Source organism: Protopterus annectens, chromosome 2.part0 (assembly GCF_019279795.1).
Source record: "Protopterus annectens isolate FY-2018-M chromosome 2.part0, PAN1.0, whole genome shotgun sequence".
Taxonomy (NCBI): Eukaryota; Metazoa; Chordata; order Ceratodontiformes; family Protopteridae; genus Protopterus; species Protopterus annectens.
This window is the reverse complement of record NC_056728.1, coordinates 564,523,752-564,549,786: the sequence shown is the minus strand read 5'-3', so window position 1 is coordinate 564,549,786 and position 26,035 is coordinate 564,523,752. Positions and strand designations below refer to the sequence as shown.

General features: G+C 46.2%; 1 protein-coding gene across 2 annotated transcripts in view; it reads right to left on the bottom strand.

The window, feature by feature from the left end:
• Positions 1-26,035, bottom strand: part of GAK (cyclin G associated kinase) — a 2,484,892-nt gene that overhangs the window by 2,405,309 nt on the left and 53,548 nt on the right. For both annotated transcript variants that reach the window (XM_044060934.1, XM_044060933.1), the window contains exon 2: positions 21,211-21,272. In XM_044060934.1, coding sequence (XP_043916869.1) covers positions 21,211-21,272 — 62 coding nt within the window. The remainder of the gene's footprint in view (positions 1-21,210; positions 21,273-26,035) is intronic.

Below are 26,035 nucleotides of genomic sequence, written 5' to 3'. Positions count from 1 at the left end.
ATGTCCACATTTTGAGATTCACCGCCAAGAGTGGCTTCTGTATCTGTAGTCGGGGTGTGGGCCGAGGAGCCTGCGACCTCGGGCACAGGAGACACCGCCAATGAAGTGTCGTCTGTAGTCAGGGGCTGTGTAGGCGCCTCGCTGAGAACCGGACCACGTGTAGTCGGCTTTGGTGTGGTGTCGGTAGAGGCCACGGACCTCGTGTGTCGGTCCTTATCTTTGCACTTTTTAGACAAAACTGGAGTCGGAGTATCCGACGACATAATTTAGTTAAATTTTTTGCCAAAATAATGCTGGGCGAACTCTGCCCGACGCTTAATGGTGCGTTTGTTGAATGTAGCACAAAAGCGACAGACCGAGACGTCGTGGTCTGGGCCTAAACAATGAATACAGAGGGAATGGAAATCCTTATGCGGTATTTGTTTCCCACATGAAATACAATTATTAACTTTGTCCGACATTGGTCTGAGGCAAGAAAAGTTTCCCCAACGGGGTACTTAACTTTTAAGAAGACTTCGGTTGCAAAGTTTTCGTAATTTCAGGAGCTGGCCGACCGGCACTTGCGAACTGCTTCTGCTTTGGGCACCGCGCGGCAAGAAAGACTGGAGAAAATGGCATCGGCTGGTTCTTTTATACCCGTCGCACTGACGTCAGGGAAGAAGCGACGACAACCGACGCCGGACCAAGACTTTGGAATTCGGCCGACCGAGGACCCGCCTGACGGCAGGAGAACTCATATGTTATGACTGCAGCTGTATGCACGATGAACATCTGCCTTTGTATGTCCAAAGAATGCAGAATTTTCTCACCCTTGTTCTGTGGATTTGGATAAAAGGTAGGCAAGTGAATGGTTTGAGGTCCACACTGGACACCACCTTAGGCATAAAAGTTGGGTTTGCCCTCAGAGAAACCCTGTCTGGATGAAAATTATAAAAGGTTCCACAGCCAGGAGTGCTTGTAACTCAGAGACTCATCTTGCAGAGGTTATTGCTAGGAGCAGAGCTGTTTTCCAGGATAAGAATTTTATATCCGCTGTTGATGCTGGCTCGAAGGGCGGCAGTGTGAGTTTTTCCAAAACAAAATTGAGGTCCCAGGCTGGAATTGGTGCTCTCCTTGGAGGCCTAATGTTTTTGGCCCCTCTGAGGTACTGCCTTATTAAAGGACGAGAAAAGATAGGTGGTTCCGTATCGTACTGGGCTGAAATGGCAAAGACATGAATCTTAATTGAGGAGGAGGAAAGGCCTTTGTTCAGCATCTCAGTTAGGTATTGTAAAATGTGAGGGATATTTGGTATACACGTGTCAATGCCTTGTTCCTGGTTCCAAGCACAGAATCTCTTCCATTTTTCTGCATAAAATTTTCTGGTACTGGGCCTCCTGGCCTCCAAGATAACATCCATAACAGCTTTGAAAGAGGAGTGTTCTAAATGGCTACATTATCCGCCATGCTGCCAGATTTAAGGTCCTGAGCTGGCTGTGCAGAATCCGATTGTTTTGTTGGGTCAGAAAGTGAGACATTTGAGGCAATATCCATGCTGGACCTGGAGACAAGCTCTTTAGGATTGGGTACCAGTGCTGGCGTGGCCAGTCTGGTGCAATCAGTATCATTTTTGGCTTCTCTTGTCTGACCTTTAGGAATTCCCTGGGAAGGAGGCGCAGTGGAGGAAAGGCATATACTGTTAGATTTTTCCAGCTGAAGGATAGGGCGTCCACTTTCCATGCTTGCTTGTGACAAATCCTTGTGCAAAATCTCTGCAATTGGCAGTTGTGAGGAGAGGCAAATAGATCTATGTCTGGGCATCCCCATTTGCTTGCTATCATGCTGAAGACTTGTGGATCCAGTTTCTATTCGTGGGGATCCATGAGGTTTCTGCTTAGTTCGTCTGCCAAAGTATTTGTTTTTCCTGCCAGGAATTGTGCTTGCAGGTGAACTTGAAAAGTCAATGCTGGTCTGCAGAGGGGGTAGGAATGTGTACCTCCCTGCTTGTTTATGTACCACATGACCACAGTATTGTCTGTCTTTATCAGTAGCTATCCTGGATGAAGCAGGTCCTTGAAAGCTGTCAGGGCATTTTGAACAGCTAGCATCTCTTTTTGATTGATGTGAAGATGCATCTGGTTTGCGGGCCATGTGCCCTGAATACATTTTCCTGCCATATGGGCCCCCCAGGCATAATCTGATGCATCCGTTGTCAGTGTCTGTCTGGCTGTGGGTAAACTGAATGGCAGACCCTCGTTGTGGTGACAGGCCTATGCCCACCATCGAAACTCCTGTTGCAGGCAGGGAATGAGTGCAATTACTGTCTCCAGGCTGTGGCAATGCAGAGTCCAAACACTTTTTAGATACCACTGTAGTTTCCTCATATGCAGTCTGGCATATGGAATTAGTAGAATGCAGGATGCCATGAAACCAAAGGTCTGCCGGATTTTCCTTGCAGACAAGTGGGTTTTTGTTGCCAATTTCTTGAAGTAAGAAGTTGGTTGCTTTTGTTTGTTTGGCTTGAGATAAGCCATCTGGGCAGTTGTATTTAAGCTTGCACCCAGAAATATTCTCTTGAGAGGGCACTAGTTTTGATTTCTTTTCATTTACTGTGTACCCTAGGCCAATTAGTAATCTTTTGACAAATGCCAGATGCTGTAGAAGAATGTCTTTGTTCTCTGCTTGAATTAGGCAGTTGTCCAAGTAGGGATATATTTGAATTCCTCTCTGTCTGCACAACGCAATTACTGGTGCCAGGCATTTTGTGAAGACCCTGGGCACAGTAGATAAGCCAAAGGGCAGTGCAGAGAATTGGTAGTGCATTGAGCCAGCTATGAATCTGAGGTATCTTCTGCAAGATTTTCTGACTGGGACATGCAGGTATGCCTCTTTTAGGTCCAAAGTTACGAGCAAAGCCTTCTTGCCCAGCATGGGCAGTAGCGGCTGTAGGGTCAACATTTTGGAACTTCCAGAAACGTATTTAGTATAGACAGGTCCAGTATTGGTCTCCATGTTTTGTCCTTTCTGGGAACTAGGAAGAGTCTGGAGTAAAATCCTTGCCCCTGCTCTTGTTGTGGTACTTGTTGAATGGCCCTCATGTCCATGAGGGCTGTAATTTGTTTTTGTGCCTCTGCCCATTGATTGTGTGGCAGGTCTGGCATACCTTTTGACCTTGGTAGGGTGTAAAAATGGAACCTGTAGCCTTAGGACACTATGTTCAGGACCCATTGGTCTTGGGTAACCATTTGCCAATTTGATGAAAAAAGTGCTAGTTTTCCCCCTAAGGGGGCTGCCAAAAGAAAAGTGCTGGGATCTGGCAGAGGAAAGTCATTGGGACTGTTTCCTGTAAGGTTGAGATTTGTCTTCTCTGCTTTTGGAGGTAGGAGCACCCCATTGTTTAGGCCTGTATGAGCCTTGGGGCTGAGATCTGCCTCTGGGACGCCTGTATCTGCCTCTTTGTGGTCTGTCTGACACTGGAAAGGACCAATTTTTTGAAGGCCAGTTCCTGCTACATCTGGTGGCTGTACCTGTAAGAAATCCTTGACTGTCTGCATTTTTCCAACACCTCTTCTGTTTTAGTACCAAAGTATCATGCTGTAATGGAGCATCTAATAATTTTGCTTTAACACGATGAGGCAGATTCTGTTCCTTTAACCAAGCATGCCTTCTAATAACAGAACCTGTAACAGCAGCCCTGCAAGAAGCCTCCAGTTAATCATAGCCACATTGCAAAGTATGCTTTCCCACTTGTTCAGCTGCATGCAATAAATCCTGCATTTCCTTGTTCTCAGAACATTCAGTATTTGTCAACAATTTCTGTTTAAGCAGTGACATTAAATATTGCTGATATTTAAGCATATGAAATGGACAATTTAAAGCCCTTACAGCCAATGTAGCAGAAGTGTAAACTTTTTTCCATCTGTCTAGAGCCCTAGAATCCCTATCAGAGGAGACAGGGTTTTTTGCAGTGGAAGCTTTAGCCCCTTTGGGACCCTGAGATATAGTTTCTGGGTTAGCAGCAAGGTTTTTATATAGGAATTTATGAGAATCCGGGACCCTGCAGTATCTGTCTGGCTTAGCAGGTGCAGGGGGTAAAGAATCAGGAGACAGGCCAGACTCTGAAAATACATCATCTACAATGTCTAGAACAGGTGGAGTAGCAAGGGGTCTGTGCTGAGGAAGTAGCAGAAAGTCTCTGAACCTTTTGTTGGATTCAGAACAATCTTGCCTCTCCCAGTGGAAATGCTCCCTCATGGTATGCAGGGTTTCCCCAAAAGAATAATCCTCAGGAGGAGAGGCTGAAGGAATGGATTCTTCAGCATCAGAACCCTCATAGGGAAGCATGGAGTAATCCTGTTCAGAAGAGGAATCAGAGGAAATAGAAACCTGATCAGAAGAATCATACTCTGTCTCTTGCCTAGGCCTCTTATCAGGAGGGGGATGGGAACTCTGATGAAAGTAATTGGGTCTTCGGCCATTTTGAGCATCTGTTCTTTAGGCATGGAAGTCTGAGTAGGAAAATGCTGTACTTGTTTCTTTGTCTTTAGAGATGCTTTAGTCTTTGAAGCTGAAGATGGCTTAACATATAGTTGTGCAGGTCTGAAGACACCCTCAGAAGTCGATGCCTGCTCAGTGGCTCCAGACCCATCCGAGGGAATGATTTTGGAGTGTCCAATATCTTGAGTATCCAGAGGCCCAGTCAGCTCCACGTGGGAGTCGGAAGCGGCCTGTGGCTCTGAGGTAGCGGGCACCAGGGGCTGCGAAAGCACCTCACTGAGAACCGGCGAATAGCCTAGCGGAGGCCTCATCGGTTTTGGACCTTGGATGCCTATCCTTTTCCTTGCGTTTTTTGTAAACTCCGGTCGTCGGCTGTTCCGATGGCATTATATAATTAAATCTTCGTCCAAAGTAATGAGATGCAAAATCGAACCAACGCTTAATAGTGCGTTGGTTAAAACTAGCACAAAACCGACAGCTAGCAACATTGTGATCAGGGCCTAGGCGAGGAATACAGTAAGAGTGAAAATCCTTAGGAGGTATTTGCTTCCCACAAGAAATACAATTGTTAACTTTTTCTGACATCGGTCTGGAGCAAGAAAAAAAAGTTTCCCCAACGGGGTACTTGGCCTTAATGAAGACTTTGGTTCTGAAATTAGGATTTGAAAATCTCAGGAGTTGGCCGACCGGCACTTACGAACTGCTTTTGCTTCGGGCACAGTGCGGCAAGAAAGACTGAAAAAAATGGCGTTGGCTGCATCTTTTATACCCTGGCGCACTGACGTCAGGGAAGAGGCGACAGCAACCGACGCTGGACCTAGACTTTGGAATTCTGGCAGACTGAGGGTAGCCTGCCAGCAGGATAACCCATGAGTAATGACTGCAACAGTGAAACACGAACATCAAGAAAGTTTCCCCAACAGGGTACTTGGCTTTAAGTTGAAGACTTTGGTTCTGAAACTCTAAGAAAAGAAGTTATGTACTCACCATAACGTTCCATCTGAGTAGGTAACTATTTGTCAGCAACCTGTGGGCATCGGATCCGAGCCAGCAGATTTCCTAGCAAAAGATCCGAGCTCCAAGCTCCTCCCCCTACCCATAATACCATGCTACCTCCCTCTAGTCCTCAGATCGAGTTTGCCATAGTATCACAGACTACTACAATAACACAAGAAAAAACCACCTGAACATCCTAACCCAATGTCATCTGGGAAGTGAAACACAATGATCCTTCAAGGACAAACTACAGGTCAGGGGGACGGAGGGAGGGTTGGTTGCTGACAAATGAAGTTACCTACTCAGATGGAACGTTATGGTGAGTACATAACTTTACCTGAAGTAGTCAATTCATTTGATCAGTAACCTGTGGGACAGTGTCCCCAGCTACCAACAACTTGGGAGGTCCTCATGGAAGGATATTCCGGAGCACTGCAGAGCCAAAAGATGCCCTTCCTCTGGATATCAGATCCTATTTATAATGTGTAATGAAAGTATGAGAGGAAGCCCAAGTAGCTGCTGAAATAATGTTAACCAAAGGGACCCTCGACCAGAAGGCCGCAGAAGTAGCCACAGAATGGGTAGAATGTGCCCGAACCCGAACGGGCTCAGGTCAACCAGAGCTTCTGTATGCGAGAAGAATGCATTGGGAAATTCACCTAGCTAAGGTTACCTTTGTCACTGGTTTACCCAAACAGGACTTAACAAATGAGACAAAGAGTTGTTCAGATTTTCGAAAAACAGCCGTTCTAAGTAAAGTCGCAACTGTCTATGTACATCCAGGCAATGAAGTCTATACTCTCCTTTGTTGTGATAATTAAGAAAGAAGACAGGCAGATTGATGGATTGGTTGATGTTGGCTTCAGAAACCACTTTAGGCAGTAAGGTGGGATTAGTCCTGAGGGAAACTCTGTCTTTATGAAAAATGATGTATGGGGGCTTACTACAAAGAGCCTGAAGCTCCGATATCCTTCTAGCTGAGGTAACAGCAATCAGGAAGGCAGTTTTCCAAGATACATACTTTAGTCGACCGAAGCTGCAGGCTCAAAAGGGGGACCATGGTTAAATCCCATGGAGGAACTGCATCCTTAACAGGGGGTCTCAAAAGAAAGGTACCTTTCAGGAAGGTCTTGCAGATCTTAGAGGAAGCTAGGGGGCCAAAATTGTTTCCATTGTGAAAGTGGGAAATAGCTGCCAATTGAACTTTAACAGTTGAAGAACTAGCCCCCTGGTGAAAAATGTGGGATAGAAAGTCGAGGACTGCTGGAATAGAAGCCGTAAAAGGATCCAAATTCCTATGCTCCGCCCAGATGAAAAACGCTTCCATTCACTCTTGTAGACTTTCCCGGTAGAAGGCTTATGAGCGGCCACCAGGATAACCTTAACTGAGGATGAGCTACCGGGAGTCCTAGTCATTAAGGGAACTGGATCAACCAAGCAGAGAGCTTGAGGTTGCCCAGGTCGGGGGGGGTCTTCAATCCCAAGGAGTGAGAATTCAAATCCGGAAGGGGATCAAAGATCCAGGGAGGATGCACTACATGAGACCGTAGGCATGGGAACCAGGTTTGACGAGGCCAGAATGGGGCTATGGAGGACAACTCTGCTCCCAACAGACGAGCTTTCTGCAAGAATTTTGTCATCAACGGAAGAGGAGGATAAGCATAAAGAGGACCGGATGGCCAAGCATGAACCAGAGCGTCTCTGGGGGTTTCCCCTGGTAGGGGAATTAGAGTGAAAAACTGGCTGCACTTTGCGTTCGAAGGCGACGCGAGACCCCATCGGAGGAAGATCTGTTTCGCTACTAAGGGGTACAGAGACCACTCGTAGGGTGAGAGGATAGTTCAACTCGGCTTGTCCGCTAGAATGTTTGACTGACCCGGTATGTGCGTTACTATGAGAAAGCAGTTGGTGGATATCGCCTATTCCCACACTCTCATGGCCTCTTGGCATAGTGGGTAAGATCTGGTTCCCCCTTGCTTGTTGATGTACCAGACCACTGACATGTTGTCTGTTTGAATAGTCCCTAGAGGAAGAAGGGCATGGAAAACCTGCAACACCTCATCTCCAGAGCATTGATGTGCAAAAAGGTCTCTGTGCGAGTCCACAAGCCTTGGACGGTTCTGCCCATGCAATGCCCCCCCCCCCACCCAAGGCGAGATGCGTCTGTGGTCACTGTGACTTGGCGTGGGGACATGGAGAAGGGGCGCCCTTCCCGGAGGTGCCTGGAATGGAGCCACCACAGTACAAATTCCCTGCAAACCCTGCTGAGGGGAATAGGGGAAGACAAGGGATGTCGTAGGATGGACCACTGGACCTGTAAGGTCCATTGGAGAATCCTCATATTCAAACGTGCGAGCGGTGACAGGTTGATGGCTGCTGCCATGGACCCCAGAGCCCTCAGGACTAATTCTGCTGGAGGGGCCAAGGACTGTAGAAGAGCCAAAACATGGAGGTTTAGGTTGTGGAGTCTGTCCGTCGTCAGAAAGACTTTGGACTGAATTGCGTCTATCCTGGCCCCTATGAAATCCAAGATCTGAGTAGGCTGAAGGGATGATTTCTTGTGGTTGATCGTGATCCCTAGATGGCAGGCGAGATGTAGGAAATAGTCCCTTGCTGAACATAGTAGATGCCTGGTAGGGGCGGCTAGGTGCCAGTCGTCCAGGTAAGGAAAAACCTGTATTCCCTAAAGCCTCAGGTGGGCCGCTACAATTTATTTATTTTATTTTATTTTACATTTGTTAACCGGGAAAAAATCCGACTGGATACAATGTCCTTTTTCAGCGGAGGCCCGGGGAGAAAAGCTCCAACATTATACAAAATACAGACATTTCCAAAATTATAATATTACAGAGAGAGAAACAGTCAAAAATCAAACAAACAATCAGGTTGCAAAATTCATTTGTTAACAATGCATATAAGGAAATAAAAAAATGAAGACAATGAACAATTCAGGTAGATAATAGAGACTAGGAAATGTCAGTCAGGAGATGAGCATTGGCAAAGCCAGTGCTTCTGATAGTGGTGAAACAGTTGTTTCTTGAAATGGGGTAGAGAGGTAGAGGAAAGAATACTGGTGGGAAGAGAGTTCCAGACTTTTCCAACGGCGTTTGGAAAGAGTGCATCTCCTCCAGTATTGTAAGCTTTGACCATCTTTATGAGTGGTCTGTTTGCAGAACGTAGACTGTTAAGATTAGAGTATAGAAGGACTAGGTTCTGAAGTGAAGGACAATTGTTGGGGTTTTGAGAATTTTATATACCTCAGTAAGTTGGGTAATTCTAACAAGGTTGGGGAGTTCAATCCATGTTAGGTTTTGAGGTTGGTGCAGTGATGGGTCCTGTATGGAGTTCCTGCTGCAAATCTAGCTATATGATTATATGAGCTGGATAGTTTATCAAGTATGGTTTTGTTAAGATTGGTGAATATTGCAGATGAATAAAGAAGGGTGGAGAGCAAATGTGTTTGGGCAATGGTGATTTTAGTACTTGGTGTTAGGAAGTTTTTAATTCTATAGAGCGATCCTAATTTTTTGTTTACTGTTTTGATGGATAGGTTGATATGTATGTCGAATTTCAGTTTATTATTAATAATAACTCCAAGCAATTTCATGTGGCGGTCTGGGGAAGTGATAGTACCATTTTTGGATGTTATAGAGACATCAATAAGATGATTGTTTTGAGTTGGTTGAAAGATCAATAATTTAGTTTTTTTAGGATTTAGGATTAACTGTCGTCCTAATAGCCAGTTTTCGACTTTGGTGAAGCAATTTTGGGTTTTAGTTAATAGTCTGTCTGGAGATGTATCTGAACAAACCAGTGTTGAGTCATCCGCATATTGAATACAGGTGGCCTCGGGAATGACTGTATGGAGGTCATTAATGAAGACCGAGAAAAGAAGTGGCCCCAAAATGGACCCTTGAGGGACCCCAATGGTATTTGGTAGTAAAGTGGAGAGAGTATTCTGCCACAATACTGCTTGTTTCCTGTCTGAGAGGTAGGCTTTAAACCAGTCTAGTGTCAAGTTATCCAGGTAGAGTTTTTTTAAGGTTTCCATGAGTAGTTGATGGTTGACCATATCAAATGCTTTTGATAGGTCTAGAAATAAGGCAGAGGACACTTTCTTGTCATTACGGTTATGGTTTATTGTGTCAGTGAAGGAGAGAAGGGCAGTTGTGGTACTGTGTTTGGGTCTGAAACCATGCTGGGAGTTGGCTAGTAGGTTGTTATGGATAAGATAGTGGAGTAGCTGTTTGTGCATACATCTTTCCATAATTTTGGCTAATGGGGACATTAACGCTATGGGCCTATAGTTAGATAATTCAGTGGATGTCCCTCCTTTATGGAGTGGTATTACATGGGATACTTTCCATAAAGTTGGTACTATTGACTCTGAGAAAGTTCGATTAATGAGGATAGAAACTGGATAGGCTATAACATCTGCAGCTTTTGAAGGTATTCTGCTGGGAGTAGGTCTGCAGAGGGGTAGATGGTTTAAGTTTTGTAAAAGGGCTCTTATTGAAGATGTAGGGACACTTTTAGGAAGAAGGTCTTTAAAGGTTGTGGTAGTGTTTCCATGATCGGTTGGCTACAAGAGGATAGTTGGTTGGCTAAGGTTTTGGTAATGTTTGTAAAGAACATATTGAAGGTATTGGCTATTTCTATGGGGTCTTTATCCATTGCTGTTTCAGGAGTTGGAGTGGATGATTTACCTGGGTGGAGTAGGTTATTCAAGCCTGCCCAGAATTTCTGAGGGTTATTTTGGTGCTTATTCTGTAACAAACAATAAAAGTTTTTTTTGTCAGTTACTATGGCTTTTTTCGTTGCATTTCTTAGTTGTTGGAATTTCGTACGGTCTAGGATTGATTTGGTTTTACGCCAGGTATTCCAGGCTTTATTTCTGAGTTTTATTTTGAGTTTGGATTCAGTTGAGAGCCAAGGGGCAATCTTTGTTTTAGTTTTGATGAGCCTTTTGGGGGCATGGGTATCTAGTATGGATAGGAAGGTGGTACTGAAATGTTCTACTGCTTCATCTAGGGGAAGATATTTGAGTGGTGTCCAGTTACAGGATTGCAGCTCATTTTTAAATTTTATGAGGTCATTGTTTCTTATAGATCTAAAGACTGGGACAGTGGAGTGGTCTGGTTTATTTTTAGTAATATATGTGATAAGGTGGTCACTAATTTCATTAGGCAGGGTTCGGACGATATGTGTGAGGGTGACTGTTTATAAGGATCCAGTCAAGAATGCTTTCTTTTTGATTAGAGTTTCCCATTCTGGTGGATGTAGTAATAGTTTGTGAGTAACCATGAAGGTTGATGCTAGTGGGGTTATTATCATTAGAGCATAGGTACCAATCAATGTTAACATCACTCATAATTATAGTTTCTTGTGGGTAGTTATTCATTAGCCAGTTTAGTATATTCTCCAATGTATAGACATTGTTCCCGGGGGGGATATATAAAACAATTAGGTTAATACTTTTTTCTTTGTTCAAGTGAATCTTTAAGGCGAGTATTTCAGTATTAGAGAATTGCGGTGGTTGGGTAGGATTAATGGTAACGTTAAGGTTAGTTTTAAAGAGTGCAGCAACTCCGCCACCTTTTTTTTTTTCTATCATTTTTTTGTTTCTATCATTCCTGTATATATTATATCCAGGTGGGATGAGTTCATTGTCTTTGATCTCTGGCTTTAGCCATGTTTCAGTTAGACACATTATAACTGCCATGATCTTGGTGAACACCCTGGAGGCTGTGGTGAGACCAAAGGGTAGGACCCTGAACGGATAATGGCTGGCTCCCAGCCGAAAGCTGAGAAACCTCCTGGATCGCCTGTCCATTAGAACGTGGTAGTACGCATCCTTGAGGTCTATGGAGCACATCCAGTAGTTCTCCTGTAAAAGTGGGAGAATGGATTGAATGGTGACCATCCGGAACTTTTCTTTGGCGACTGACAGGTTCAGTGTGGACAAGTCGAGAAATGGCCGTAAGTCCCCTGTCTTTTTTGGCACCAAAAAGAACCTGGAGTAAAAGCCTGATCCGGAATGACGGGGGGGGGGTGCGTGCTGGATGGCTCTTTCTTAGTAGCTTTTATTTTGAAGGCTGCTACCTCCTTCTGATTGGGTGGGACATCGGGGAGGCGCCCCGACCGGGGAGGAAAACTTAAGAATGGTGATTATGATCCAGAGCACCAAGCGATCTGTCGTAATGGACTCCCAATGTGCTAGATGCTCCGAGAAGCACCCCCAGACTGCCTCCAGAGAGGAGCAGTCGGGCAACCCCTCAGGGTTGCTGCCCGGGTCGATCGGAAAAGAGTTCCCCTCGACCTGAAATTCTTCGGCCCCCCCCTCTGCCTCTGGGCCGGCGTCCACCCTGCCCTCCTCTGCCTCTGAAGGACGAGGGGTCCGGAGCGAACAGGATTGTTGGGATTTCTGGAACCACATCTTCTTCTGTCCTCTTAGGTTCCTGGAGAAGGACCTCCGAGGAGCCGAGAAGCTGACCCCGATGGCAGACGTTTTCCCGTCCTTCTCGCTCTGGAGTAGCGTATCGTGGACGGTTTTGCTGAAATGCGAACAGTCAAAAGGGGCATTTTCGAAGGACGCCTTGAAGGGTTCCGTAAAGTCGCAGAGACTGAGCCAGGCCTGTCGTCATAAGACAGTGCCTGCTCTGCTGGCTCTAGCCACTCCCTCCATGGCATGGGAGAGAAGCCGCATAGAGGTGTTTGTGATAGACTTAAGAGTGGCCATTCGAGCAGAGAAGGTCAGTTTGTCCTCGGCAGACACGGACTCTGGTGGTGACCCAGCATACTCTTTGATTAGGTCCCGCTGGAGCCGAATTACATGTGCCATGTAGTTCAGCGACCTGACAGAGAAGGCCGCTGAAGGGAACATCCGCTTTCTGAGCAGGTCCATTGTCCGAGACTCCTTGTCTGGAGGATGTACCAAGGAACTCTCCTGTGCCAATTCCTTCTTGGTGGCAGCCGCCACCACCATGGCATCTACCGGGGCACCCTTGCTCCAAACTGTCCCGTCTGTGGGGGGCTGAAAATCCTGTCCGGTCTCTTTGGTATTGGCTCCACAGTGTCAGGCTCCTTCCATGCCCTAGTAGTTATGAAGTCCACCAGGGGATCAGCGGGAGGGGACACCCAAGAGGTAGATGGGCCTGCGAACGCCTCCAAAAACACAGGACCCATCCGAGGAAGGCTTTTGGGCTGACCACCCCCCTCCAATACGAAGCATTTCCATAATGTCTCCAAAGGAGACTTCCTCGGGGGGGTGACCTGAGGGAACCTTCCCCTTCCTCCATGTCCGTGTCTAATGTGAGGGACTCGGGTGAGTCCAAGTGACTCCTCTTACACTTTCATTTGTGAGGAACCTCCTTGGGGGGGGGGGGGGGCTGTCCGAGGAGGGCTCACTAACAATGTCCTGTTCCTCTACGGGAACCATCTGGGACGTAGGCGCAGGCTGTCCCTGGGGCCGGATGATGGAAGACATGCCCGTCTGAGAGGGACTGGCGGGTGGATCCGTAGCAAGAACCTGGGGCCTCGAATCCCTCAAAAGGACCCTCTCCACAACGTCGAATGCAGAGGAGGAGCTGCTTTCCCTAGGATCTGAAAGCAGCCTGCTCAGATCCGGCATGTGGATCGGTGCCGGAGATGACCCGATCGGATCCGAAAGCTCCGACCTCAATGGAGCCGAAGGCACACTGACCCCTCCAGATCAGACTGTCAGCTCATGGCCCTGAGAGCTCGGATCTGAAAAGGGACTGGACAAACTAGAAGGTGCAGTCGGCACCGAAGTAGGAAATACCGTCAGCACCGACATTACCCCGGCTCTGAAGCTACCCGGATCAGACAGCTTCGAACACCGATAGTGGGTCTGAGAAGGAGCAATGGGGGTGAAAAATGGGGTCGAGCTCCCCCCCCCCCCCCAGATGGGGGGGCGGGAGGCAAGAGCACTCCCATCTGCAGCTGGGCCTGAAGAAACTGACGCATCATCCGGTCCATGTCTGCGTCGGATAAACTTCTGGTGGACCTGGATGAGGCTGCCGAAGATGGCTGGGAAGGCCGCCTGGACGACCTCAAAAGTGACTGGGTCTCCTCCTCTGGCTCCGGGGAGAAACGTGGAGAACGAAGCCGGGAGGGGGAAGACCCGGAGACCTTAAGGGGGGAGGCGAGCTGCTTAGACGGTGGGGCTGAGGGAACTGAATCGGCCCGCCTCTTGTGGCTACGATGCCTGTCCCTATCACGCTCCTTGTCTTTCTTGTCCTTTTTTCTGGTGTCCCTTTCCTCCTGAGCTGAATAGGGAGTTTGAATCCCGGCCAGGGGAGCGGGAACGATCGGTGGAGCAGCCACAGCTGGCGCCACAGAGGGGGCAGAGGACAAAGCCGAATCAAGGGGCAAAAGGTCCGCAAGGACTAGCTTGGTCCTCCTAGCCCTCAAAGCCCTGGGGTTGAAGGCTGCACAGATAGTGCAGCCTGACTAAAGGTGGTCCACGCCCAGGCAAATAATGCACAGAGTGTGGCCATCTGCTGGGGACAGCTTATGGCCACACTGAGCATTTAGAAAAAATTGCTTTTGGGCCTTCAGACATTTTTGAAAAGAACAGGCCCACACGCACACACCTTCACACACAGACAGAAAGTATCTACACTAAAGCTGACGCGAAAACTACCAAAATAGTTTAAGGGAGAAAAGGATACCACGCAAACTAAGTTTACAGAGATTTGTAAGGAAAAAAGTTTAAATATTCTACTTTAACTCACAAACCCAACGCTAGGAGCTCGGTCTCAGATGCTTCAAGAAGCCACGGCAAACAAGATCTGAGGACTAGAAGGAGGCAGCAGGGTATTATGGGTAGGGGGAGGAGTTTGGAGCTCGGATCTTTTGCTAGGAAAGCTGCCGGCTCGGATCCGAATCGGATCCGATACCCACAGGTTACTGATCAAATAACGTTAACTACTTCAGATCAAAAATTTCAGGAGTCAGCCGACCGGCACTTGCGAACTGCTTCTGCTTCGGGCATTGCACGGCAAGAAAGATTGAGGTAATGACATCTGCTGCATGTTTTATACCCCTGACGACCTGACGTCATGGAAGAAGGGACAGCAACCGACGCAGGACCCAAGACTTTGTTAATCAGGCCGACTGAGGGCAACCTGCAAGCCGATTACCCAAATGTAATGACTGCAACAGTGAAACATGAAGAACATCAATGTCCCTTTCAGAAAAGCCCTACAAAGCCTATGTGCCATAAGGTTGGGCTCATTAGCAACGTGAAAGGTAGAAATCACTGCCAGTTGTACTTTAATGGTTGCTGCAGTTGACCCCTGACTGAACCGTTAAGAAATTCTAATATTGCCAAAATAGGCGCTGTATAAGGATCAATTGGTCTCTCACGGGCCCAAATAGAAAATCTCTTCCACTTACTAGAATAAATCTTCCTGGTAAAAGGCTTGTGGGAAGATGATAGAATATGGACCACTTCCGGGGAAAAAACATGAAGCCTGACTAAGGACGGAACTGGAGCAGCCAAGAAGTCAATTTGAGGGTCTGGATGGAGGGATGGAGCTGTCCTGACATATGAGTCAGCAAATCTGGAGCTGGGTCTAGTATCCAGGACTTGTCCATTAGATAGGGTTGAAGGAAGTGAAACCAAATCTGACAGGGCCAGTGTGGGGCAATGAGGATCATTTTGCTTTCCAAAGACTGTGCTTTCTGAATAACCTTTGATATCAGAGATAATGGTGGAAAGGCGTAGAGAAGACCGGAGGGCCAACCATGAACCAGAGCATCCCTGGGTGTCTCCCCCTCTGGGGGGATAAGGGTGAAGCAGCTGCTGCATTTGGCATTGAGGGGGCTGGCAAATAGATTGCAGCAAGGCTGGCCCCATCTGTGGAATATCTTTTCCGCAACATAATTGTTCAGGGACCACTCGTGAGGCATCAAGATAGCTCTGCTCAGCCTGTCAGCAATTACGTTGGACTTCGGTATATGCGTTGCAACTAGAAAGCGTTGGGAAGGCACCGCCCACTGCCAAACTCGAATTGCCTCTCTGCAAAGGGGGTATGACTTGGTTCCTCCCCGTTTGTTCAGATAACACACCACTAACATGTTGTCTGAGTGGACTGCAATTGTCCCTAGAGGGAGAAAGCTCTTTAGTGCTTGCAACGCTAGTACCACTGCTCTCATCTCAAAGACATTGATATGCAAATGGGTCTCATGAGCCTGCCACGTGCCTTGGGACTGTCCTGCCGAGATAATGCCCCCCCACCCGATCTGGGAGGCATCCATGGTCACCGTGGCAAATGGAGAAGATGGGAAAAAAGGCTTGCCCACGTTGAGATTGCTGGCCTGAAGCCACCAGCATAGATCTTGCTTGCACGTCCATAATCAGAATAGAATGGGAGAGTGGAAGATGCTGTAGTGACCATTGGGCGAAAAAGCAGCCACTGAAGAACCCTCATGTGTAGTCTGGCAAGGGGAACTAGCATGATCGTGGCAGCCATGGTCCCCAATAACTTGAGGACCACTTTTGCCTTGACCTTCCTCAATGGTAGTAAGGTGTAGACCTGCTGTTGTAGAGCCCGAATTCTCTCTTCTGGTAAGAAGGCCCTCATGAGCACCATATCCAGTTCGGCACTGATAAAAAGTGAAACACTGCAAGGACAACAAGGCAGATTTTTTCCAATTTAGAGTACTTCCTAACCTTTGGCACAGTGTAATGGTGGCGTCCCTCGTCTGTAACAGTAGATGCCTGGTGGTGGCAGAAAGGAACCAGTCATCCAGGTACGGAAACACTTTGGAATCCCTGAGCCATTACCACTGCCATGCATTTGAACACCCTGGGGGCTGTGGTAAGACCAAAGGGCAGAGCGCAAAACTGAAAATGAATGGCTCCCAGCCGGAAGCGTAGATGACTTTTCCATGACCTGTCCACCTTGATATGGTAGTAAGCATCTTTGAGGTCGATGGAGCACATCCACACATCTTTCCCTAACAGAGGGAGTATTGACTGTAAGGTGACCATGCGGAACTTGGACTTTTGTACGTGAAGATGCAATCGGCTGAGATCCAAGATGGGTCTCAGATCCCCTGTTCTTTTCGGCACTAAAAAGAAACTGGAATAAGTCCCTAATCCTACTTGGTCTGCGGGGACAGGCTGGATGGCTCTCTTTGAAAGCAACTTTATTTCTGAAGTTGCGGAATCCCTGTGACTGGGTGGAACATCTGGGATTCTCTTGGTTGGCGGGGGAGGAGAAGAGAAGGGAACAGGATAACCTCTGGAAAATATCTTTATTCCCAGAAACTGGCAAGATGTCACCCAAGACGAGTGGGTATTAAAAGAAATGTGTCCCCTGACCGGCTCCAGAGATGCACAGTCGGGCCTCCCTTCAGGAGCGCTGGTAGGGAGAACCACGAAAGGAATCACGGTCCCCCTGGTTACGTGGGCCTCCTCTGCCTCTAGGGCAGCGTCTACCTAAATTTCCACTCCCCTCCCCTGCCTCTGGAGGGGGAATCACTTTGTGCATCCTGAAAAAAACTCTGACTTCCTGAACCACATTTTCCCACCATTCTGGCCCTTGGGGTAAGGTCTAGAAGGTATAGAAAAATGGACTCCCACGGCAGACAGGGTTTTTCCTTCCTGCTCACATCTAGTGAGTGCCCTTCACCTTGGTTCTGAACAATGATGACCTGTCCAAGGGGGCGTTGGTGAACGAAGTTTGAAGGCCTCGGCGAAATTGCACAGGCACATCCAGCAGTGTCTCCTAAGAGAGACTTCGGAACCCACTGCCCTACTCGCTCCGTCGGCTGCTTATGGGAATTTAGGGTAGACATCTGTGCATTGACCTTCTGTGCCACGGCATCAGAAATGTTACCCTGTAAAGAATCTCCTAGCTCTTTTAGGAGATATCTCTGAAGCTTTGTAAAACGAGTCAAATAGTTCAGCGATCGCAGTCTAAAGGCCACGGAGGTAAAACACACACTTTCCATAGCCCGGGACTCCTTGTTAGGCGGATGGACGGTAGATGAAGTTTCAGCAAGTTCCTTCTTGGTGGCTGCTGCCACCTCCATGGCATCTGCTGGAACACCTTTTGTGAGATATTCCTCGTCAGTGGGGGTGGACAAAAACTTATTGGGTCTCCTAGGGACCGGTTCCGCAGTGTCAGGAGTTTCCCACACCTTTCGACAGACAAGATCTAGTAGCTCACCGAAAGGTGGGAGAAACCCAAGAGGTGGAGGGCTGAGACCAGAAAGCCTTCAGGAATACAGACTCATCAGAAGGGGATTTGAAGGGCCAGCCACCTCTCTGCTTCAAGATCTCAAGGATATCTGAAACAGACATCTTCAGAAGACTACTTGGGGGACCCCTCTGACTCCTCGAGGTCTGTGTCGAATGTGAGAGACTCAGCCAGGGAGTCTAGGGGTTTCCTCTTACACAATCTCTTTCTGGTGGGCTCCTCAGGCAAAAACATTGGGGAAACGTCAGAAAGTTGGGGACTACTCATGGAGGCATCCTGAGGCTTTGGGTCTCAGCTGTCCATGGATAGAAGGTGATCCGAAGCTGACACCAGTGCCGGAGGGGGCAGAGTATTGGTGCCGTATGATGCAGCTGATGACCTGGCCAGCACGCTCCTCATAACCTTGAAGGCTGATTCCCCCGGCTCTGAAGGCCAACTAACTGTAGAGGATACAGTAGTAGCCCTCGGTGCCGAGAAGATTAGTTCCGAAGCAGATGTCGGGTCCAAGCTCACTTGAGCCGAAGCACCGAGAGGAAGGCTTGGAACAGATGAAGATCCATCAGAGCCCTCCCACAGAACCATGGACCCTCGACCCCGTGGATGGAGCCGACGGGGTCAGAGCGGAAATCGGAACAGAGGCCAGGCAAGGCTACTGGAACCGACCTAACGGCACACAAAACCGACAACTCTGGCTCTGAAGGTCGAGAAAGACTCGGAGGAGGAACAACCAAGGATGAAGTGACCATAGGCTCTGAAGCCGACTGGGTCGGAGAAGAAATCAATTTGGCCAACCCTGACGACTGAAGCAGTTTCTTCACCACTCTATCAACATCCTCATCAGAAAGGGTCCTTGAGGACCTGGAAGATATAGCTGGAGATCTAGTTCTCCCTACAGAGGGGGACTTGCGTGAAGGAGAAACCTGTCGAATAACTGAAGACTGGCTCCGAACCAAAATATCCATGACAGTCTCCGAAAGGCTGGGAGCTGATACGGACTTAGTCAAGACAAACCTTCTGTCAGCACCGAAGGCAATGGAACCAAAGGAGAAGCTGTTCTAGCAACTTTCTCTGGAGGCTCCAAAGAAACATAATGAGCCGGAGAACGCTTCTTAGAAGTCTTTTTGTCCTTTTTAGCTGGAGAGGATAAGGCACTGGAAGGCTTATCCAAGTCTTCTCGAAGGAGTGTTTAAGCAGTACTTTCAAAATGAGCTTGTTGTTCTTCTCGTGTAGCACACGGGGACTAAAGGAATGACAAAACAAGCAGGACTCTTGGAGGTGAATAGTCCCCCCAAGCAGTACACGCACACGGAGTGACCATCAGTCAAAGACATTTTATTGTTGCATTCAACACACTTTTTAAAGCCCGAAGGCCTGTGTTCCTTAGGATGCTTGGACATGCTGAATAAAGGAGAACACACACAGATACAAAGCAATACGTACACACACTGGACCCAACTAAACCCTCCACGTGAAACTACAGCCTCTAACTAAAAACGGCCTAGTAACTGGTGGGAAAAGACTACAGGGAGGACTAGGTCCTCTAACTTAAACGAGCCTAGCCCGGGGAAACAAAGGCAGGATAGCACCACTAGCCAGACACGACAACACTAATAAGCTAAAAGAATGGAGCACCAAACCAAAGACCACACGGAAACAATGGAGAGGACTAGTTCCCCTAACTGAAATGGGCCTAGCCCTTGGGAAGAAAAGGAAACTAACGGGATACGAAAACAGCCAACGAAAAGGCCACAAAAACAGCAAGAGAAGCAAAACACAAAGGCAATATAACACCACTACCACACACAGAGCTATAAAATAGCTTTTTTTGAGCAACAAAAAGTCAAAGGTTTATAAAAAGTTTATAAACAGTATACTTGGCCACAGCCAAAAGCGAGACCAAGTCTGAGCTTAACAAGCGGCAAACGAGATCTGGGGAATAAACCTGTTGCATGATGGGATACTGCTTAGCCACAAGCCAATTGAAGACTTCGAACTAGAGTATGGCAGAGTTGCAGCTGCAGTTCGGCTCCGAACTCACGGGTAAGAAAGAAGGCGAGATTGGACTACATAACATGAAATCTTCAGGTGAAAAATTTTAACAAGCTGCTAACAGCCACAAAGTACAAGAAGAAGCAAACTTACAATGTTCCACTAAGTATTACTGTAAATGGTGACATGAAATGGTGGCACTAAAGGGAGTATGTGCAATGAAACATTACTTTCTCATGTACTCAAGTCATACACCTGCCTAAAAACACAAAATCATACAGAAAACATGGTTTCTGTGCTTCTCAATTCTTTCTGGTAGTAGTTTACACAATTGGAAGCAACCAGCGTTAACATGAAAATCTGGTTGCAATAATACGCAAGTACCAAAAATGCAATTTTTAAAACAAGAGGTGTGAAAGGAAAAAAGGAGCTTTTAAATTAGCACTAACACATGAATATATAAACATATGTACAAAGGGTTCTTCCCAAATGTTGACAGACTTTTCAAGTCTAAAACAGAAGAGTTTGTTTGCATTTGTTCACATCTCCTCGCAAGAAAATACACAACACGGCTATCTTACACTATCAATGGTACTTTCTTTCTGTGACTGTAAATGACAACCAAGCCCCTCCTCAAAGAATCTCCCCAAACATAATGTTAAGCAGTTTTGTGTTCAAAATGGTTGACTGGAGCTCCTTACAGACAAAATATGTTAAGCAACATGCTTGCCAGCGACAACAATGATCTCGACTGTCAACTGGTATAACAGCATGATAAAGTCAATAACTTACTGCTGTGGGCAGTGAATTTCATTTACACTGCCCACAGAATAATGACTTAATGCCTCATGCTAGAAAAAGATCGCTCAGAATATAAAAGAAATATCCATACAGCAGATTTCATTCCACTTAACTGACCAATTTCTGAACAGCAACAGCCAATGTCCATGCTCATTTCTCACTAACAAGCCAAAGATGACATCACGCAGAGGGAAAAGAAGACTGCCAATATGCAACAACTGGCATTCATTTCCAGACTTATTTACAGGTGATTTTTGAATTATTCTATTAATACTGGAGTGGTAGTAAAATATTTTACCCTGCATTTATTCTTGACAAAGTAGTTAAAAATATGGGAAAACAGATTAGGGCATGACAAAAAATTGATTTTGTGCATGGACATAATTCTTAACGGCATAAAGTAGCAGGTAGCAGTTCGGATCCAAACAGAACTGAAAGCCCCAATTTGGTAGGTTATGCACACAAACTCCAGAAGACATGAAGCAAGTCATATTTGGACTCAAAGACTCTTGCCAGGTCATCTATGTGCAAAATCAGCCCCAAGCAGAACAAGATTCACATTACATCTCTGAAAATGCTGCTGCTCTGTAAGTTAAGAGTTGTGTAGCACAAATCAGCTTTAGTAAATTAGATCAGGGTGTGCAAAGGCCAGAAGGTTACAGAATATGCAATTACATATGTCCACATGAATGGTAAGGATAGACATTTACTTTACCTTTAAAGCATAATCTTTGCTACTACCAAGATCCTGAGCTTCATAGACGAATGCAAAGCCACCTGTTAAACGAAATAAAAGAAAAAAGTTTAACTATGGATTAGCGGGCTTCTAAGCCCTTCATTCTTCTATACAAAAAGTTTTTAAGCTGCATTATGGTAGATTTTTTTTTCCTTTACTGCACATCATACACATCTAACAAAATTATGTAAATCAAATAATTTTCTTTTCTAATTTTACTCTTTGTTTTTAATATCTAACACACACACAAAAAGACAGTAATTATATGACAGAGACCATGGTAAAACACAAACAAGCAGTTCTAAAGTTGATATTCTGTTACCAACAGGACTTGATACTAAGAAACCAACAGCTTTTGTTTTTCTGGAAACACAGCTAATCCCAGTATGCAGTTTAGTGCAAAACAGGCAGGTCTGCTCAAACTCCAACGTAGAAAGAATCTACGAGAAAAGCTCTGGTTGCAGAAACAGTCGTGGTAGTGGGAAGTCTTTCTGCTCATTAGTGAGTGGTAAGCATTGAGCAGCCTGTCACAAGAGGAGAGGTTTCCAGCTCTGAAATTGAACCTTATTGTCCGTTTTTGGCTGATTTCAATACCTTTCAACTTTGAGTTAAAAAACAGTGTTTGTGCAAGTTTGCGCTCGTTTTAGTTCGGTGGATCCTGTTTGGGCGTCCAGCAGACTACTACAGCACCAGAAACGAGGAGAAGAGACTTTTTTGATGATTATAGGTATCTTTTTGTTTTTTTCTTGACTGTTTTTGCTTATCTCACTTTAAAAGCCAATTTTACTGTGGTTCTGTTATTTCTGCTGCATTTTACTGTTAAATCGTTTGTGTGTGTGCACTTTAAATGATTAACTTTAAGCTGAAAATCAAACTACATTTACTGCTGTAGGCTTCACACTCAATTGCGACAGCCTTTTCTGTGCATATTTACCATTAAACTGCATTTTTATACTTAATTTCACAAAAAAAAAAAAAAAAAAAAAAAAAAAAAAAAACTCATTTGTTTTGCTCGTTTCCTGCCTTTCCTATACTAGAATAGTCCAGATCCCAGATTTGCTGGTTTCAGGACTTTAGTTTGTGTTTCTGAGCTGTGGTAGTGGTAAATCTTTCTGCTCATCAGATACTGGTAAGCATTGAGCAGCCTGTTGCAACAGGAGTGGTTCCCAGCTCTGAAATTGAACCTTATTGGCCATTTTGGGCTGATTTCCATCCTTTTCAACTTTCTGAGTTAAAAATCCGTGTTTGTGAGAGTTTACGCATCGCTCAGCGTCATTTAGCTAGGGTTAAACTATTCCCGGCGCCATAAGGTCTGGTCTTTAATTTTTCCCTTAGAACTAGCCAGTTTCTTAGTTTTAGCACTTGAAATTTGCTTCTTTGAGCTCGGCACTTTTTCAGAGCTTGTTGTAAGCACTAGTTAAACACCAAGTGTACTACAGCACTCAACCTTCCTTATTACTTAGAGGAAAACGGTGTTTGTACTTACTTTCCTCACTTCCCTAGAGGAAAACAGCTCTTGTACTTGCTTTCCTCACTTGTTTAGGGAAAAATAGCTTCTTATTCAGGCATGTCCAAGGGTCAGCTCCCGGTGTTCTCTCCTGTCTACCTGATGAATCTGGGCACCTTGGGGCAATGTAGCAATTGCCTCATGTACACAGACAGACCTCTCCTCCTACCACCAAACACTACAACCTGTGAGAGATGCACTTATCTACCCAAACTGGGAGGAAAAGCTCTCTCCAACCAAGACTGAACTTGACAGTCATGAGGAGAAGGTGAACACTTGCACCACACCACACTCAACTCATACTCCCACTAAACCTACACCACCAAAATCCACTAACAACCACAAAAACAAACATTTGCGGAGGCTCTCAATAACAATCTGCCCAAGCAACAGAGACCTCCAAAGCAGAAACACAAGCAACCCCCACCCCCCTCAACACAACCCAAATGACACGTAGGCCACAGACTTGGCGTGCCGCTCAACCACAGCCCATAAAGAAAAACAATGTACCCAACACTCTAGTCACAGGTGACTCTATATAGTCAGGCACACTAATATCCCACTCCCCAGGTTAAACAAGGAGAGGTTTACTGTCAGCTGCCTGTCGGGTGCCAGGATCTGCTACATAATGCACGCACTCTCGTTACTCCACAAGTACAAATATGACTTGTCATTGTCCATATTGGTGTGAACGACCTGAGATGCACCTCCATGGACTACATGAAGAGACACATGGAAGAGCTCTCTGATCTTGTTGCCCAGGCAGGTATGTCCCTAGCCCTTAGCATCCTGCCATCACCCAGAATGATACCACAGTACAAGGATAAAATGACTAACTTCAACAATTGGCTAAGCTTCTGGTGTCATTCTAAGGGGATCCAATATCCGTCTGCCTGGGACGACATGGTCAACAGACCTCGATACCTTGCCAGAGATGGCCTGCACCTGTCGACCCTGGGATTCCGGATACTGGCAAAGGCTCTTGCCACCCGTATACTGCCTTTTTTAGGCAAGGTTCAAATGACAAATTGACCACCGTAACAGGTACAGGCAAACAAAAACTGTGGGTAATGCTACTCAATGCTAGAAGTCTAAACCTAAAAATACACTCACTCAAGGCACTCCTTAAAAAGGAGGACATAGATATCTGTGCAGTGACAGACAGCTGGTTCAAGGCTCCAGAGAGAACCCCTGTATTACCAAGCTACAATTCATAACACACCTTTAGTCCATATAACCTGGACCGGAACACTAAAGGCGGAGGTGTGTCCATATTCATTAAGGATATCCACACCTCCAAGCTACTTGCTCAGCATAATGCATCTGAGATTATCCAAGTGCAACTAACTCTGGGCAAAACTGCAATCCAAACTGGAGCTTGCTAAAGATCCCCCACCATGCCCCAGGATTCCCACTTCTCTTTCTTGATATACTGGAAAATCTTAGGGTTCAACCAAATGCATTAATATTGAGCGATTTCAACTACCCCACCATTAACCGGGAAAACTACTCATGCACCACCACCTCCTTCATTCAACGCTTTTAGGAATTCATAAATTCCAATACCTGGATCAACTTATCCACACCCCTACCAGGGGCAACAATATCCTAGACCTATTCATTACCAACATGAGTGACCAATGTTGCACACATGAAGTCAACTCTTCATTGGTAATCTGACCATAAGCTAATCACCCTAGATATCTACATCCCGCCCCCACTAAAGAAACCACCGTATAAAACTTCTCCAAAGCCAACTTATGCTTCTTATGACAGACGTGGCAAACTTCATGACTCCCATGCATAAAAGGACAATACAGTTATGACTGCTGAATCCTACACAAATGCACTCTATAAAAGCACTTACACAAGTGCATGGATTGTGCTATCCCCTAACAGAACCAAGACACTATTCTCCAAAAAAAAGGAAGCCCATCCGGTGGTCCTCTGCCATAAACAACAAACAGAAGGAAGAAACTGTGGCAAAGAAAGTAAAATCCCATGAGTGGAGGAGCTCCCTGGTCAGCGTCAGTAAGAAGCAAAGATCCCTCATAAAATCCTCCAAAATACGTTACGAAAACAAAATCACCATGGATTCTAAGGACAACCACAAAGCATTCTATAGCTACGTCAAGAATCTCAATGGCAACACCCAAATCTGCTCTGAGTTGCAGCACAATGGCACGGAAATTACAGAATCAACTGATATTGCCAACATCCTGGCATATAGGTTCAGTGCTAACCTTAACCCCTTCTCACCCCCTAAAGGGCCCATACCTACACCGGAAGAATGCAGAGTCCCTGTAACCACAACTACGCAGTTAAAAACTGCACTCTCTAAAGCAGAGAACACAGCATCCATGGGACCAGACAACATCCCAGCCTGGCTCCCCACCCAAGTACTATGGTCATTCATAGCATCACGTCAGGCTTTGGCCCACTGAACGGGATATAACAATAGTTACCCACTCCACAAAGGGGGAACCACCACGTACCCTGGGAACTATCGCCCTATTAGCCTGTCACTCTGGTCTGTACGGCCATGGAACGTAAAGAAAGACATAGGTAACCTCCAAACTCTGAACCCCACCCAGTTAGGGTTTGTGAAAGGCAGATCATGTCTCCTGAACCTGACTGACTTCTTTGAGGCAGTCAACAAAGCCGAAGAGGAGGGTAAAGTGGTTCACAAAGCCTATCTTGACCTTGGCAAGACTCAACACCATCCCCCATTCTGGAATTATAGATAAACTCACTAAACTAGGTACAACTCCCTATGTCACAAGATGGGTTGCCAACTGGCTCAATGACAGAACCCACATTGTAAAAGTTGCAGACTCCAAATTAGACTTCAAACCAGTGACAAGTGGAGTACCACAGGGCTCAGTCCTGGGTCCTCTCCTGTTTGGTATCTACTTCTCTGAAGTACAGGCCAACACAGAAGGCCTCCGGCTAATGAAGTACACACAACTGCAAACTAAGAGCCAGAGTTGAGTTCCCAAACGATACAGAAATCCTACAGAAAGGCCTCACTGAGACAGATAGATGGCTGGTGTCAGTCACAGCCTCAATCTCAATTCCAAAAAGTGCATGGTCAGCCACTTTGGTAAAAACTCTGTACCCAAGAACGACCACATAGGGGGCAGTCTGCTTAATGACGAATGTGATAATAGACCTTGGGACCCAGGTGGACAGTAGTCTCTCCTTTGATAATCACATTACCACAGTAGGCAAGAAATCCTTCTATGTGGCACACCATCACGAAAGGGCTCTCATCCAGGAAGACAAAAAAACGAGAGA